The sequence below is a fragment of the Ochotona curzoniae genome, unplaced genomic scaffold (genome assembly GCF_017591425.1).
Source record: "Ochotona curzoniae isolate NIBS_2020 unplaced genomic scaffold, NIBS_Ocur_1.0 scaffold_2587, whole genome shotgun sequence".
In the NCBI taxonomy this organism is placed as follows: Eukaryota; Metazoa; Chordata; class Mammalia; order Lagomorpha; family Ochotonidae; genus Ochotona; species Ochotona curzoniae.
The window spans coordinates 4123560-4140844 of NW_024467096.1; the positions used below are offsets into that span (position 1 = coordinate 4123560).

The following is a 17285-nucleotide window of genomic DNA, read 5'->3' on the forward strand; positions in this document are numbered from 1 at the left end:
AGGAGTATTTACCCTATACCTGAGAACTCCTGAGGAACAAATTGGTGACTACACAAAGGAGTGAACCGAAGTGGAGTTGCTTTCTTGTTTGCGTATCTTTATTTCCTCTCCTGCTGGTAGTTTCTTCACATTGAGCTTGGCTCGTGAAGGGCAGTGGGGAGGAGGCTAGCAGGAAGGTTGACAGCCTTAGCAAACTGTTGATCTGCTAAGTTAGTGAGCTCAGGTATGAAGACCAAAATGGAACGAGTGACAGAGTAAACTCAGAGATTGGACAAGCACTTAGGTGCTCACCCTCCCTACAGGGGTGCTGAGATCTGCCTCTATGTGGAGGTGACTACATACGTAGCATGTGCACATACATACACACACACATATTCACAGAATCACCTTTGGATATCCCGCCAGTTGCCTGCCTGACATCTGCACTCTATGGTCATGTATGCACACATAGGTACACACATGTACACTCACACACTGCCTCAGGTAGGTCACCTCTTCCTGCCAGTACTGGCATCTGTAGTCTTTCAGAGGATGCAAACCCAGCTCTTGCCCCACGTCTAGCATGGAACTAGAGAAAGATAAAAGGTAGCATGAGAGTTGAGGTCCTTCGGCACTCAGTTGACTCAGCTTTGCACAAGGAGAGTTAATGGCAGCTATGTGGATTTGCGCTGCTGTGTGTTATAGTGAATCAGCAGTACTGCCACCCAGATGTGGGGCCCCCCACCCTTACAGCCTATTTTACTCCATGATAAGGAATTTAACACAACATGTTTGTATTTGTATATATAAGAACTTTTGTTCCAGTGCACTGTGACTTTTTAAGATAGAACACCAGATTCCAAAGCACTTTTATATACAGACATGTGCCCTCTTCACAGAGCACCTTGGTGAAAGATAGTATGCTGAGTGATCTGTAGGGTTCTTTCTCATTCTAGAAGTCTAATTTTATATAAAAAATAATATATAAAATATACCCATTTAAATTGTATTCCATTAATTAGGAATTCCTGATAGACTGAATTGGAATAAGAATTTCAAGTTCATCAATTCAAGACAAAAAACAATAAAAGTAAGATAATAAGTTGGAACCAGAAATAATATAATTGACAATATTGGCTCCTACAGGCAAAGTCCATTATTCGGTACCAGGCACTGTGTGGAGCGTTTCACTTTGTTTTTTTCACATTTAATCCTCATGTCAGCATAGAAATGGAAGTATTGTTTTTCAGGAGAGGAAAAGGAAATAGAGAGAAGTTAAGGAAGTTGTTCCAAGTCCCAAAAGCAGACGTTGATAGACTTGAACCCAGAGCTGTAGAACTTACGGTGAGATGTCTAATCACAAAATTACAGTATAATTGCTACTGGTGGGCCACACATTGGTTTATGAGCTCCATAGCGAACAAAGCAAAGAAAGAAATAGGATCAGGTATATGACACTGTACCCTGAAGCTCATCATAATGGCACAGTAGGTTAAGCCACTGCTTATAACACCAGCATCCCATACTGGAGTGCCAGTTCAAATCTAGGTGCACAACTTGTGATATAGCTCCCTGCTAATGTACCTTGGAAAAGGTGCAGAAGATGGCTCAAATACCTGGGACCCAGCCACACACATGGGAGACCTAGGTGGAATTCTAGGCTCATAGATTTGGTGTGGCCCAGCCTGGACATTAGGCCAGTTTGGAAGTCAAGCAGCAGATAAAACATATCTCTCTCTCTCTCTCTCCTTTTTCCCCTTCTCTCCCTCCCTTTCATCTCTGCCTTCCTCCTCCTCTACCTCTTTCCCTTTCTCCGTCATTCTGCCTTTTGAATGAATGAATTTTTTTTTATTGGAAAGGCAGGTCAAAGAGAAGGAAAGACAGAGAAAGAGCTTTCATCCTCTGCTTCACTCCCTAGATGGCTGCCGTGGCCAGAGCTGAGTCAATCTGAAGCCAGGAGCCACTTCTGGGTTTTCCATGCAGGTATAGGGTCCCAGGCTTTGGGTCATCCTCTGCTGATATCTCAGGCCATAAGGGATCCTGACACTTGCAAGTTGGGAATACAGCCATTGAGCCCTCACACCAGGCCCAAATGAACGAATCCTATCAGAAAAATGTATGTGCCCATGAGCCAAAAACAAGCCCTCTCAGAGACGTGCAGCTTCCCTGATCCTAAGACCTTCGTTAAGCAAATTGCATGAATGCCAGTGTTCTCTGTAGCTTAGGAAGAATAAGAAGGCATAACTCTCTTTAACTCAATTAGAGCCTAACATAAGATGGTACCTATGATGACTATGGATTGATTCATAAAGTCAGTTTGATAGAGCTACTTCATAATCATGACCCTTTACTGTGTACTTAAAACTTGGAACTGCACTTCTTTAGGCACAGCCAGTGATTGAATTTCTGCATGGGTCCCTGAGCCCTTTCTTCTAATTTTAGCTGATGGTGAAGGTATTCCTGATCTAGGTTATCATTACCTAAACATTGAATGCCCACACAAGGCCCTGCAGGCAGGGAGGCTGAGCTCTGGCAGGCTGTTGGATCCTCTGACACTCTCCAGAGACAAGGATGTGATGAGGGACCAGGGCCAGGCTGGCTCTCACAAAGACACACACAGACAGCTCTGAGCCAGTCTTCCCTTCCTGAGACCTCAGATGGGGAGAAAGTGTGGGCTTGTGTTGACTCCTATTGAAGCATAAGCAGCTCAATGTAGAAATAGCATTAGAACTGGAGGTTTGCTGGGCCCCAGCTGTTAACCCACTTATATAGCTGTTACTGTGATTACTGATAAAAGCAACATAATTGGGCCAACCCTTGAAGTCATTCTTACAGAATTTGACCCGTGGCATTAGCCTGGCTGTACCTCTTTAGTTCTCAGATCCTGGAACTTTGTTATCTAAGACCCAGTAAAGCAAAGTTCACATCTTTCCCACCAGCCCAGCTGTTCTGTCCCCCATGTCCTTTGCAGCCTCCATTCTTGCGCGTTCCTCTCACCCGGGCTGGCAGTGCCATGTCCTCCTTTACAGTTGTTGTTAACTGGATCTGCTCCGCCTTCCCCAGTCCTGCTCCCAGGGGACCCCCACCCCACCCCCTCGCTTGATTTTGTCCCATACCCCTAGCTTCAACAAGAAGCCCTTGGTCTCTTTCTAATCCAGCCTCCTAACCGCTACAAAATGAAGGTCCTTCAAATAAAATGTGTCTCTGATACTAGAATCTGATTAGAAGCTTTATAGTTCATTGAATCTAGTCACTTTTTAGCATTTTCAGAAAGCCCAGCCTCTTTGACCTGGCTTTCTAGGTCTTTCATGTCATGGAATCTCACATGCCCCTTAACTGTTTTGTCTCCCCTTCCACAACGGAGGACCCATGACTGCATGCCCAGGTCATCTGACTGCACCCCGTTCCTCCACATTTGCTTCCTTTCTGCTGTCTGAAGTGCCTGGGTCCAGCTACAGTCCATCTGTCTTCAGCCACCACCACCCACACATGCTCTGCATGTGCACTCACCCATACAAGGCAGCAGAACCTTCTCTCCCTCCATATTATGTACCTCGAGTGGATCATTCTGTGTGTACATGTTCATTACATAGGTGTCTTCATTTGCACAGCTCCTTCAAAGCAAAAGGTGGTATCCTCTTCAGTATGCCCCCATTAGCCTGGTATAAAACCCCTCAGGGGCCTCTACATTCCTGTGGGGTTCCCAAAGCTGGGAGTGACAGCCTGCTTTATCCTGCAGCACTTCAGTCGCCCATTGAGTATCAACGGAAGGAGAGGAGCACAGCAGTGATGAGATCACAGCCTGCCAGGGCTCCCCAAGCCAGTCCCAGGCCCTACTCCTCTGGCTCCGTGGGCTCCGAGAAGCCGCCAAAGGGCTCTAGCTATAACCCACCTCTGCCACCCCTGAAGATATCTACCTCCAATGGCAGTCCAGGGTTCGACTACCACCAGCCTGGGGACAAGTTCGAGGGCAGCAACAAGGTAAGTGCCGACAGATTACACCCACCCACCTAGAAGGACGGAGTCTTAAGGATCGCTTCAGGAAATAGCATCTTTCATGTTCTGATTATCTTAGCGAGGATAGTCCACAAAATACTCTGTTATTTCTCTGTCTTCCCCTGTAAGTTGAGTAAATTAAGCCAGGTCTCTGAGTCTCAGACATACTATGTGATATTTATTTATGGTGTTATTGTAATGGCACTTGTGAAAGTAGACAATTTACATCAAATAGATAAGTTGTGGTATAGACCACCTAAAAATTATAACTTTTGCATGACTTCGGCAGCTTGCCCTTTTCCATGACAGTCTACCTTGAATGCCTGCTGACATGAGCTCACAGCTCTTCCCCATCCCACAGCTAAAACCGAAGGGCGAGCTGATCATCAGTGTCTGAATGGGAAAGGGCAGTCTCCCATTATACGTTTATCACATGTACCCACAGTTCAAATATCACTGTGAGGATTTAACCAGGGAATCTAGTCTCCTGGGCTCCTTTTGAACCCTACAAGGTAGTAGGAATAAGAAAGATGGGGAAATGACTAAATTAGGGACAAATCTAGTTTCTGTTCTCAATTATGCCACTTGGCTTTTTAGAACCTTAGCAACTAACTTCAGTCAGGTTTCAGTACACTTTCAGAGCACATTTTGCACTGCACCTGCTGGCATTGCTGCAAAATGCATCTGGCATCCCCTGCCCCCACCCCTGCTTGGGGGTGATTTGGCCTTAAACCCTGCAGAAAGCTGTGGAGTACGCCCATGTGAACAAGCCTCTGTGTATGTGTGTGCGTGTGTCTCCTTTTTACCCTGTCTCCTAGCAGAATGACCTGGGAGGCTGCAACGGAACTTCCTCCATGACTGTGATCAAAGATTACTATGCACTGAAGGAGAATGAGATTTGTGTGAGCCAAGGGGAGGTGGTGCAGGTCCTCACCATCAACCAACAGAACATGTGCCTGGTGTACCAGCCAGCCAGTGACCACTCCCCAGCGGCTGAGGGTTGGGTCCCAGGCAGCATCCTGGCACCGCTCACCAAAGCCACCACAGCAGCAGAAAATAGTGATGGCAGCATCAAGTAAGTGCCTTGGTGGCTTCCCTGGGAGAAGAGAAGGTGGATTTAAAAATAATAATAATTTTAAAAAGTAAAGACAAACACCAGAACCCAAAAGTACAGAAAAGCATGGTAGGGAATTCTGCTTGTTCGCATCAGTACCACTGGACCCAAAGTTGGAGTGCCAGAACACACACATGGGGCATCTAGGCTGAATCGTTTTGGGTTTTGGTTGGTGGTGGTGGTTTTTCTTCCCTTTTTGTTGGTAATTTTCTGTTCATTATTTCTCCCTCTCTTTTTTTTTCCCCCTCCAATTTGTTAAGCCAAGAACCCTACTGAACCCCTAGGTGACAAAAGGCATGCCTTCCGTTGCTCCATTTGCCCCAACACAGGACTCACTGGACTGGACTTCTATTTATATTGTATGAAGTTATGGAGATATATATTATATTTTTTTTGATTGACACCAAAAATTTACCTTAGCACAAAACGCCAGACCCATCAAGGTCAGAGGCCTGCTGCTTCTCCCAGGAGAGAGGGAACTTTTTGGTCGTCTGTGGCAATTCCTCTGTGTACAGATTGTAACTTTTTTAATGTCCCCACCCCTCTTAACCCCTTGTCACTTTAATATATGTTCATGGTAATTTGTAAAATATTTCTTCTCCTTCATTTGGTTGCGAAGACCCTTCCAAACACATTCCTGTATAACGTGTTTTTGCACTATTTAAAGACCCACTTGGATGAAGTCAGGTTGTACAATACAATGGCAAGTCACAATGTTCATCATTGTACCTGTAATGTAACTAGTCATTTTAAATGTACTATTTTAAATATGTAAAATAAATTTGCACCATGAGCATGTTTTAATGAAGTGAAAGACTAGTTGACCCTTTCTGCCCCCCTCCTCCCGGTTTCACTATTCTCAGATTCTTTTTTTTCTCTCTCTCTCTTTCATTGTCTAATATTTAGCAGTTGGTTGAAGGCATTGGCAGCTTTTCCTACACAGAAAGTAATTTTGTGTGTGGGGCTCCAACCCTGGCATTCCCTTCCAAACAGCCCCTCTGTTGGTTTTCTCTAACTCCTGAGATGAGGAACGAGACCAACTGTATGCTGTCCAGGGCATTCCCAGCAACTGGGCAACCTTGAAGTTCTGACATCAATGAGCCACTAGTGAGTAGGAGCCATGTTTGGTTTGCACCCACAGCTACTTTCCATACTTATGGTCACCCATGGAAGGTGGTCCCCCAGGGCATATGAGGCTCCCTGAGCAGTGGCACCAGCAGAAGCTTCCTGCCTTGGTCCTTTATTTAAACCAGGAGAATAGAGTTGCTACCCACACCATCCTGACCTTGCTCAGCAGCTGCAGGCCCAGCTTGAAATCAGTGGTAACCCTAAGGGATAATTAGTCCTGCTAGTTATATTCTAAAGCCTGGCTTGAGGGGTCCTTGTAAGAATAAAGGCCCTCAAAGTGCTGAGGTTCTTATTCCTCTAAACCCTGTGCAGAGCTGCCTCTTAATGATTTGCACTCTGATGATCCAGGCACTAAGTGGGTGTACTGGGCGCCTATTCATACCTTCCGTGGTGGGTGAGAGGGAAGGTAAGGGTGCCATGCTGGGGAAACAACACAGCTGGAAATGCACATTGGTCATCGTGGTTTTGTGTCAGCCCCCTCTGCCCAGGGGATGGTCACTGTTGGTCAGGGATGCACGCTCCCCACACTGTCCACAAGGGCCTGCCAAGGCCACAGAGGTCAGAGTTGGTTACAGATTGCCTGCAGAGTCCATGTCGCTGAAGCTGTTGTGTCCACATCACATCAATCTTCAGGCCTGTGGCTGAGAGATGGAAGTTCCCCAACCCATGATGACAAACTCTTCTGGAAAGAAAACAGGATGATTCTTCCTGGCCACTGGTTCACTGTGAGCCTGCCTGCTGAAAACTACTTTTAATACTCCTGGTTTCTCACTAAGTACTCTGAATATCCCAGAAAGTTTTAATGAAACATGACAACAACACCCCCATCACACATACACACACATGCACACTGCTGTCTGTTCTGGTTTGTTGTTGTTGTTGTTTATTTATTTGTTTGTTTTGAGGGGTTGGGGATGAGGGAAAGAATGGTGGTGGTCAGAAACCTACCTGACTGGAGCCAGGAGCAGATCTGGCTTATAAACATGTGCTGGATGTCTAGGTTAACAGGGTGATAGCATCAAAGAGAGCTTCCATTCCCCATTCTCAGGCGCAGGGGTCCTAGACAACTCCCCTCCCCCCCACCCCAGCATGGAGACGTTCTGGCCTTTGAGGGAGCCCTCTTCTGCAAAACGTGGCTCTCATTGCTTTGTCCTGCCTGGAAAGTCACCCGTGGAGCCTGTGTGTTGAATGATATGTACATATGTTGGGGTAACACCTTCTTCAAGATAGCCTAAAAGTCCTAACATGTGGTGAGGGATGGAGGAGCTGTTCTGTATTTGGGAACCTTCTCTTTCTTCCTAAGTTTCACATGTGCCTCCCTTGAATGGCGACTCTTGTCATGGAATCCTTGGACACAGGCTTCTCATAGTCCAGACAGTCATTAATACTTCATCCAAACCAGGTGAACACACTCCAAATTGATGACGCCTCCCAGGATCACCAGTGCTGTTTGGGACTTGGGTGGCAATCATAGAGTCCTGATACAGGTGCAACTCAAGAGCTCTACATTTTAAAAGGCAACTTTTAAAACATGGTATTTATTTAAAAGGCAGGTGACAGATCTTCCATCCCCTGGCTCACACATCAAATGGCTGCAACAACTAGGTCTGGACCAGCCAGGCCAAAGCCAGGAGCAAGGATATCCACTCCAGTTTCCCACGTGGGTGGCAGGAACCTAATTTTAAGGATTGTTTTCCACTGTCTTTCCAAACATATTAGGAGGAAGCAGCATTGGAAGCACAGCAGCCAGGTCCCATACTAACACTCCAGGATGAGATGACGGTATCACAAGCAGCTTAACTGCACTGTCACAAACTTGGTCCCTCTTAGCACCTCTTTCTTTGAAGAAGTAGCTCTCAAGCCACACAGCTTGAAAGGGTATGGCCACTCCTACCTCCCATAGGGTCTTGTCCCAACTGCACAACTCTAGGTCCTCAGAGTGGGTGATAAATTCTTGTATTCAATATTGAGTGATGTAAAGAATAGAGACTGGAAAACCCCTCTCCCTAAAATGCCCAGGTAAATGTGCATGCTCAACTGTTGATGCACCAGCAAAATCCTGTATCCTGCAGCGTTGGGGAGTGGTCATGCTGTACTAACTGCTAATGAAATGGAAACATCAGAACTAGCCTATGGGGAGGTCAGGAGAGTGTGTGCCTGGCCATGGGAAAGCACCTGTCGCCTGTCCACTCTAGAACATTTATCTATCCTGCATTTCCGTTTCTAGACCTTAGCCCTGCTCTTCCCCCATGTACTATGCCATCAGAGGACATGTATCCTGCACCACCCATTACTTCCAATGCTGCAGTCACCCTTGGGCATCTATCACAGAGGGATGAGAGTTCCTGCTGGGTCCCTCATCATCAGCCATGAGGGCAGGCCCCTATAGGAACTGGCAATTCAGGCTGAGGGCTCCAAAGCGGGGCCTTGACTGAAGCAGCTCACCTGCCGACTCATCCATGGCCGCGTGTTTGCCTACCACCTCACTCTTGCCCTGACCTGCAATTTTGATTGGTGCATTTTTTGGTACAACAGGAAGTCATGTTCATGGCATACTCTACGCATGAGAAAGCGGGCAGAAGTGGAGAACACGGGTAAAAATGAAGCCACAGGGCCTCGTAAACCCAAGGATATTCTGGGCAGCAAAGTCTCTGTTAAAGTGAGTAAGGGATCCGGGAGCTGCGTCCCACCTCTCCTCCACTCCCACTTGGCAGTATTCTCACAAAGCAAAATCTGGGTGGATTGGGATGTTCCTTTGTTCCCAGTTTGGGAAGGAAAAGGGGAAGTAGTTTAGCAGGAATTTGCATGCTAGATCAATTTATTATTTTTTAATTTTTCCTGGCAACTTCAATTCAAGTAAGTACCTCCTCTGTTTTCTTTTATATCTTTGTCTGTTATGATGCAGATGTTTGATAGTGAAATTATCTGCAGCATTTATTCTCTCAGACGTGCAAGATGCTTGGTTCATATTCAGTTCCTCCAAGCAGCCCGTTCGGTACCCCAGGGAAGGGGATACATGCAGGTTACAAGGGTTGAGGGATGCCTTCTAAACTCCCAACCCCACGAAGGCCAAGGTTTGCAATGTAAGAGCTGCTGCATCCTTGACCAAGTTGTATTTCTTTTCCCCAGAATTAAGACATCAACCCCAGGCCATTTTCCTTGACTTCCCCCGACCTTGGTGCCACCCCCATTGGTAATAACCCACCTGCTACTTTATTTGAATCACTCATGGATTGGATGCTGAGCAGGCCTTGCTTTCCCTCATGCAATAAAAATTGGCTTTCTTGAAATTCAGTCCTGTGGTGGAAAATCTACCTCTGGACCATAGAAATTAGGCACTGATTATCTCATGTTGTTGGAACTGTGATGATCTGCATGGCCCTTTGTCAAACCAAGTAAGGACAACCAAAAAACCCAATCAAATGTCTTCTTTGGGGAAAAGAAATTGTTTGTCCCCTTCACCCTCATCTGGGAACTTCAGCTTCACGGAAGTCAGCCGTTCAAGCTCCACAGCACTTCCCCGCTCCATTCACTCGCCTCCATCATTAGTTCCGGTGATGCGGTCACGGCCAGTCCCAGCCCCACTCCCTGACAGCAGGAGCATGCTGCAGCCCTGGGTGACGGGCACTCTCACCTGAGAAGCACCTAGGTTGCATTTTGTTGGTGTTTTTTTTTTTTTCCTTTCTGCCCAATTTCCCATCGTCGCTGCTACTCTGAAGTTCTCCTCTGCTTCTAGCCACAGCTGCTTGTGTTCTAACTGTGTTCTTTCTCTCCCCCCTTCCTCATGCTGGCCACCAAGGAGACCAACAGTTCCGAGGAGTCAGAGTGTGATGATCTTGACCCTAATACTAGCATGGAGGTAGAAGCAGCTATTGTTGTCCTATTTGCTATAACAACTGTCTTTGTTGATGTGTTCTGTTCACAATGATCTTGCTAAGGGGATGAGCCATTCCAGGATAAGTTGGGGTGTTGGGGCACATCTGGGTGTCCCAACCCAATGTTCTAAAAGAAGAACAATTGAACAATTTAATCAACGTTGGTAGAAAATACTAGATGTATTTTTCATAATAGAGAAGTTGATGTTTTCATGAATGTTTGCTTAAAGGTTGCATCTTTGGGAGGAATGGCTTTGTTTAGGAAATAGTCAACTTCCTTGTGTGAAGCTTGGAAACCTTGATGCATGGAAGGAGACACTGTAATGGGCTAATGGCTTCGAGCTAAAAGTGAAAAACCTGTTCAATGTTTAGTTCCTCCCGCTTCCCTCCCTTCTGCTTCCCTTCCTTTCACCCTCCCCTTCCTCATTTTCTGCTGCTGCTGGGCTCTCTTGTGCCCTCATGACTTCAGTTGTGTGTGTGTGTCCGTCAACACTGCCTGTCACCAGCTGATAGCCTCCAGGCCACTCCCAAGGCCTCCCAACCCACTGAGTTCATGGAAGTGTAGCCCCAAGAGAAACCCCAAACCTTTCCAGAAACAAGAGAACTAGACACAAGCCCAAACTGCCTGTCCTTGGCGCTTTCTTTTCCAGGGTAGATTGCCAGGCCTTCCCTCAGATAGCCATCCCTATCCCCAAACACTGATGAAAATTTAAAGATTTCCCCTAAGCACAAACCAGAGAATATTTTTTAAAAGCTTTTTTTTTTTTTTTTTTTTTTTTGTAACTCTCAGCTTTTCACTCCACTGGGTGAACATTTATTATTCTTATTATGATTTGACCTAATCCCAAATCAATCGTCACTGTATTGTGACAGCCACCACAATACCCAAGTCACCTGTGAATAAGCCAGGTGAACAGGCTCCAACCAGAGACAAGTTGTTGAAAATGGGAGTTATGCCAGGAATAGAATCATCTCCCCATGGCTGGGGATATAACTGCATGCCACAGAGCTCAGCCTGGCACATGTGGATCAACTCAGGGCTCCAGTGAGGACAGAGATGGATGTAGCCTTCCTGTGTCTTAGAGAATGAGCAAGCCAAGTGAAATGTGGCTCTGCTCTCCTGCACTTCATGGCTTGACACCTGCTCCAATGGACCTCTGCACCTGTAAGCCTGAAGATGCTGTGTGCCTCTGTAGAACCAAGCTAAGTGGTAGCACACACTCAAGATAGCTGCAAGTAGAGGCAGGTCAGACAGAAGGAAGGAGAAAACCTGGGATCCATGCTGTGGGAGACAATCTGGGGCCTTATCCAGGCCTGGTGAACTGAGGCAGAACCAGAGACTGCCTTCTCTCCTCTGTAAAGGAAGAAGTGATTAAGTATCAGGACTAGGTATCAACAACCCATGTGAATGTAACCAGGTGTTCCATTCTACATGTAGCTCATCTTAGCATTGCTTTGTGAATTGGATGCCTTTTTAAGGTCCTTATTCATTTGGAACATGCATAGGCTGAGTGAAGTGGTGCAATCCATAGAGAGCCTTTGAGCCTTCAGTGAGCATTTTCAAATGGATGGTTCTCTTGGGCATAACTGGAAGCACACACACAGGGGCAGAGACAGAGCAGGCATCTTGGCACTGCTTGCTCCATATTCTCAAAAGACGATTCAGATGAAGAAAAAATGCAAGGTGGAGGAAGTCCATCTGTTCAACACAAGAATTTTCTGGAAATAAGAAGCATGGCAGATGGAGAGATGTGGCCAAGAGCACACACTGAAGAGCTGCACCTTAAAGACCCGACCGCCTGAAGACCACGTCCCACCAATGTGATCCTCCTGGACACCTGTCCCAGGCTGGCTGCCGGCCTCGTTCTTGGCTGGTCAATGCAATGACCGCCGCGAGTATGGTCTCTTTGGGTGGGAGTGTGTCCTATACAGTAAACAAGCTGGATTGTGACAGCACTGGCCTGCAGGAACACCTGTTCTGGAAACCCAACCAGCATCTCGGCCTCGCACAAGCTGCATGTTCACCATCTCCTGGATCTGAGTGAAACGTGTCCCACTGATTTTGCACAAGTGTAATAGCCCCAGGCTGCCTGGCTGTATGCAGACTCGTCTCCTACCTTGGCAGTATCCATGTCTTTTTGTCCTTAGTCTGTGAACTGAAGGAGCCCTGGAAAGGCAGTCTTCTTGAGTCTTTCCTTACACACCAACAGCTTGCCACCCTCTGGGCTGGCGTATGTCCCACAATATGGTTTTGGGGAGTGAAAGTTAGGCACATCCTTAAGCTCCCTAATAGGAAAAATAAACCCCTTGAATCTTGGGAGTGTGATTTTCATAGTCTTCCGAGGTCAGTGATTAATGTAGAGAGAAGCAAGTCTACTGTAATGCCCACACCCTCTTCCTTCCCCTGTAGATGGGCTGAGAGACAGTCTCACCTACAAGCCCGCTCAGCACCACCAACCACGGCAAGAGTGGCTGTGAGTATCACCATCTGCTTGGGGCCTAGCCTTCTGCGCCTCTCTGACCACACTCACCCCATGGAGAATTAGTCTCAGGAGGACAAGTAACCACAGTTCAACTTTACTGACACTGATGCAGCTTCATGGGTAGGAGTGAGGGGTGGGCCTTGGAGGTGAGAAATGTTTCTTTGTGGAAGAAGAGCTAAAAGTTAGGCTAAAAATCAAACACTTGAGAACAAGTTGGTGCTTTTTTTTCCCCCTCAGTACAGTGGAGACTACTGATTGACTTTGAGCTGGGAATCACATGCCAACTTGCTGGCTTCCTCACCCCCACTCATGTCCCCCCTCCCTGTCCCCTCCATACCTGGCAGGTCTTCATGAGGACACCAGGCTGGAGCCAGGGCTTGAGGCCCCAGAGTCACCACCTGCCCATCTGTAACAAGTCTGAATCTTTTATGGGTTACACGAGATTTTTCTGGCAGCCCCAGACATGCCACGTGTCTGCTCTGAAGTTGTTTGAGGACTGCTGAGGGTTCTTGATCTTGCTCCCATCCCCAGCACTGCCACCTGTGTACCTCACACAACAGGGTGAAAAGACCTGCACCAGCCATCCAGACTTGGGTCTTCAAGGGTGAGAATTGTTAGCCCAGCTTTTATGTCAGGTGTGATTAATCATACACTATCAAGCTTTCTATATATGTGTTTATATATACATATTTATATTTACATATACATATATATGCCCAACATTACTTGTAGTAAACAAAGTCAGTTCATCCTCAGAGTAACACGTTGTCATGATCCCAAAAAGATTCCACTTCTGTCCCAACTGTGCCACGTGCTAGCCACCTGTGCCATGACACAGACCGACATTAGATGCAGTTAGCGGTGGATATTTGGTTCAGGAAATAAGAACAGGGAAGGGACCCTGCAGGGAAGGGTTCTGAAAGATGAGGATGCGCACCAAAGCTAATTTTGGAGAAAATTTCCAATCAGGGTGTGAATCAGTCTTTCAGAAGGCGACCCTTCTCATCATTTACTTGCAAACCATTTTTATCGTTTTGAATGAAATTGCCCACTAAACAACAACTCCCCTAGGTCCCCCAGCCTTTCAGCTTTGAAAGAGGAAGCAACTAGGCCCAGCACAATGGCTCAATGGCTAAATCCTCACCTTGCAAGTGCCAGAATTTCATATGGATGCCAGTTCGTGTCCAGGCAGCCCCACTTCCCATCATCGAGCCCTCCGCTTATGGCTTGGGAAAGCAACAGAGGATGGTCCAAAACCTTGGGACCCTGCCCTTGTTGGAAGACCTGGAAGAAATTCCTGGCCACTGGTTTCAGCTCAGCTGCAATTGTTGCTGCTGTCTGGGGAGTGAACCAGCAGATGGAAGATCTTTCTGTCTCCTCTCCGTAAAACTGATCTGCCTTTTCAATTAAATTAAAAAAAAAAAAAAAAAAGACAGGAAGCAAATGCAGAAAGGTGAGATGTTCTATTCCAAAATTGAAAGAGGGGCAGTTGAAGGGTTCCTCTGGGTGCCATGCCTCCTGCCCCCACAATCTCCTGCAGCAGCCTGGGGCTCCCCCCTTCAGGTGATTTAATTCTGACACATAGATCCTGGCGGGGAAGAGCCAGCCTGGCTCTGGGCCATTTCCCCTCTGTGTGAATGTGTTCATCTATCTACCAACTCAACAAGATTTCTGCCTATCCTGGTTTCCCAAGGCTGGGGTATGATGTCAACAAAAATCACACAGAGGCCGAGTCACATGGAAAGAACACAGGAGGAAGAGTCGGGAAGCTGGGTTCTGAAGTGAATGCTGCCACCTGTGTGACCCAGGACCAGTTGCCCTCTCTGAGCCTTAGGTTATCTCTAACAGCTACAGCAAGCACTGGGTCCAGGTTGACCCACTGGGCACCGTACAGAGCTGCAGTGAACTAGCGAAGGACCCTGTGCTCTGAGAACTGCTGACTCGGAAAGAGACCCAGCCAGAAGAGGAAGTGCAGGACGGAATGCTTTGTGCTTTGCCTGAAACTTGCTTTTCAGGGAGTACAGGAGGAGTGGCCTGAGCAGATTTCTTCCTGAGGCCTGACTGGCATGTCTACACTGGACTCAGAAAGGGTTTGAGTGGCCAGAACAGGCTAAGGTTCCTTCCCCAGCCTCACCATTCCCTGGTGCCAGCTCCACTCCCACCCGCCTGCTGCTCAGGCCTCTGGTACACTGGCCCCCTCGTCCCAGATTCCAGGCATCAAAATGACCTGACCATCTGGGTTGAAGGAAATTTTTCCATCATAGTCAGGTGGCTGGCCTGGCACCACTGGTGTGTTTCCATTGATGCCTGCATCTACATTTTTCAAAAAGAATGTCTGTGAGGGGAAAAAAAGAAAAATAATAAAATAACCTGTTGGGGAGGGGGGAGAAAATGAAGCATCACTTTCCTCTTGCCTTGTTTGGACCAAATATTTTCTTTGAAATGGATCTGATGGATTTGGCTTGGAAACCCTCCCTGCCTGGCTTTGCCCTCACTCCCCATGCGGACTGATTTATATTCTGCCGCTGAGAAAAGGAAGGGAGCTTAGGGGACCGGAGGCAGACGGGGTCCTCTCTCGGGAGCACTGTAAGAAGATCTTCTCCTACATATTCACATCTGTAATGCTCTTTGTTCCTTGCCAGTCACCCTGTGAAGGAGGGTAGGAGCTGCCTGCCCTCCTGGAGGAAACAGGTTCTGGCATGTCGTGGGCATGCAACAGGGCAGCTCCTGTGCATGGCATCCAGTGAGGCCAGGCCTGACGGCTGCCAGGGAAAACAGCTGCTCACCAAAGGCTGCCCGGGCCCTTGCTGGCTGCACATCAACTGTGCGAGAATTTCTTCCTGGATCACTTTTTTTTTTTAATCCCTTGACAAGTCAGGGTGACTCGTTGGCCTCACCCACGCCCTTTGCCAGTGACTCAGGAACCTGGCCAGAGCAGCCAACTAAGGAAGTGCAGTCTCAAGGGCTGGGACCGTCTGGCCGGTCTCTTGGGGCCAACGGTCACTCAGCACACCCTCGGTCATGCACGTCCTGTGTCACCCTTGCCCTAGTCTGGAGCCCAAGCCTATTTCATTCATGTGGTACACAGGTGATGTTAGGAGATGTCATTGTCCGGAACAGTTTGCTTGAAGAGCCTGCCATTGGAGGAGCTAGTGCCACCGCCCTCCGTCCTGTCAAGATTCACCTCTAGGCTCATCCAATTCAAGTTCAGAGTCACTTACACTTAACACCACCTGTTTAGCACCAGAGGCATGGCCATGAGTAGTATGGGCGTGCCAACATGTTGTACAAGGTTGGGTTTGAAGCTTAAGCCTACAGTAGAGGCAGGCAGGCTTCACAACTTGCTCCAACAGCAGAGGGAGGGACTGATTAACTGCCTGGAGCTATTGGTTCATTCACACAGTAGATACCTGTCATACTAGGGTGCTGAGCTCACAGTGGTAGCTACTCAGCAGCCTTTCCCATGTTACTGGCTCTGTATGAAGTCCTTCCCTCCCAACAGCATTGTGATACGGGCACTGTTATCAGTATTCCTCATTTGTAGATGAGAAGACCGAGACCAGAGCGCAGAGTTCACCTAGTGTCAGGAAGCCTGTGGACCTGGTTCCTGCTTCACACAACAGCAGTGCATGGGCTGTAGGGACCGAGAGGACACAGACATGTCTTCAGGAAGAGTATGCGTGAGGAGAGAGCAGGAGCAATGATCCTGAGGTAGGAAGGATCCTAGCGCAGATTGAGAAGGCTTAAGGCCTGGGTATCCTGCCTTAGATATATGAGAAAAATCGTGGGAGACAAAGCCTGGCAGATGAAGTGAGACCAGACTGTAGAGGCCTGGACCTAGTGGTTAAGGAGCTGGACTTGATCCAGAGGGTGGCAAAGTGTGCAAGGTTTTAAAACCAGAGTTGATCTGATTCAATAGAGGCAAGTAACTGGGCATCTCTATGAACAGTGATTGGAAAATGTCTAAGCAGTGGACAGGGAAAAGAATGAGCGCCAATGAGAGGTCAAGGGGGAATAGGGGAGGGGCAGCAGTGTAGCAGAGTGCCTTTGTGGGAGGCAGGGTGAGGGGCATTCACACAAGATCAACCTCTCCCATGTCCTTAGAGGCAATTTGAAGTTGCTCAAGAAAGATCGTTCTCATCATTGAAGGTTGAGGGTTAGGAAAACTATCAGAGCCTCAATGCTAAGGGGTGAAACCCCAGTGCGTTCATCTGTAAAGACTGCCCCAAGTCAGCATGTGCACTGTGCAGCTGTAATTGTGAGTTATAAAAAAGGGATCCACAACTCCACCAAGGGGACACCCTGCACTGGCTCCCAGCCCCCTGCTGAGTGATTGCCAGACTGCTGGCCTGGTACCATCCCCTCCCCAAGCACCAGGAACTCCAGGCATGGGCTTCCATTCTGTTCCCTTCTCATCAACTGTTGTCAGGTGACACATTTTTTGTTTTTCTACCCATTCTTTCTGGGGACACATTCAGTATTCTCTAACCAAAATACCAAGGGATAAAAGAATGGGATTTGGCCCAGAAATACCCATAATAAGTTCAGTGGCTGACACATAGACATTTATAAGACAACTAAGCAAACAAAACAAAAATAAGACAGTTAGGCAATATAGACACCTGTACTCCACAACTGGTGAGCATACTGCAATGACAGTAACACACGCCTCAACAAAATCCAAGGAATCAGCATTATATGGCCCAAAGT

At 47.4% G+C, this 17285-nt stretch overlaps 1 protein-coding gene across 7 annotated transcripts in view; it reads left to right on the top strand.

The window, feature by feature from the left end:
- The window catches only part of KALRN (kalirin RhoGEF kinase), a 660588-nt gene that overhangs the window by 619313 nt on the left and 23990 nt on the right, over positions 1-17285 (top strand). For 4 of the 7 annotated variants that reach the window (XM_041002785.1, XM_041002786.1, XM_041002787.1 and 1 more), the window contains 4 exons: positions 3719-3960; positions 4797-5050; positions 8753-8876; positions 10017-10076. In XM_041002785.1, coding sequence (XP_040858719.1) covers positions 3719-3960; positions 4797-5050; positions 8753-8876; positions 10017-10076 — 680 coding nt within the window. Of the gene's footprint in view, positions 1-3718; positions 3961-4796; positions 5055-8752; positions 8877-10016; positions 10077-17285 lie in introns of those variants that run through there. The other 3 variants (XM_041002797.1, XM_041002796.1, XM_041002800.1) reach the window with 1 other exon arrangement.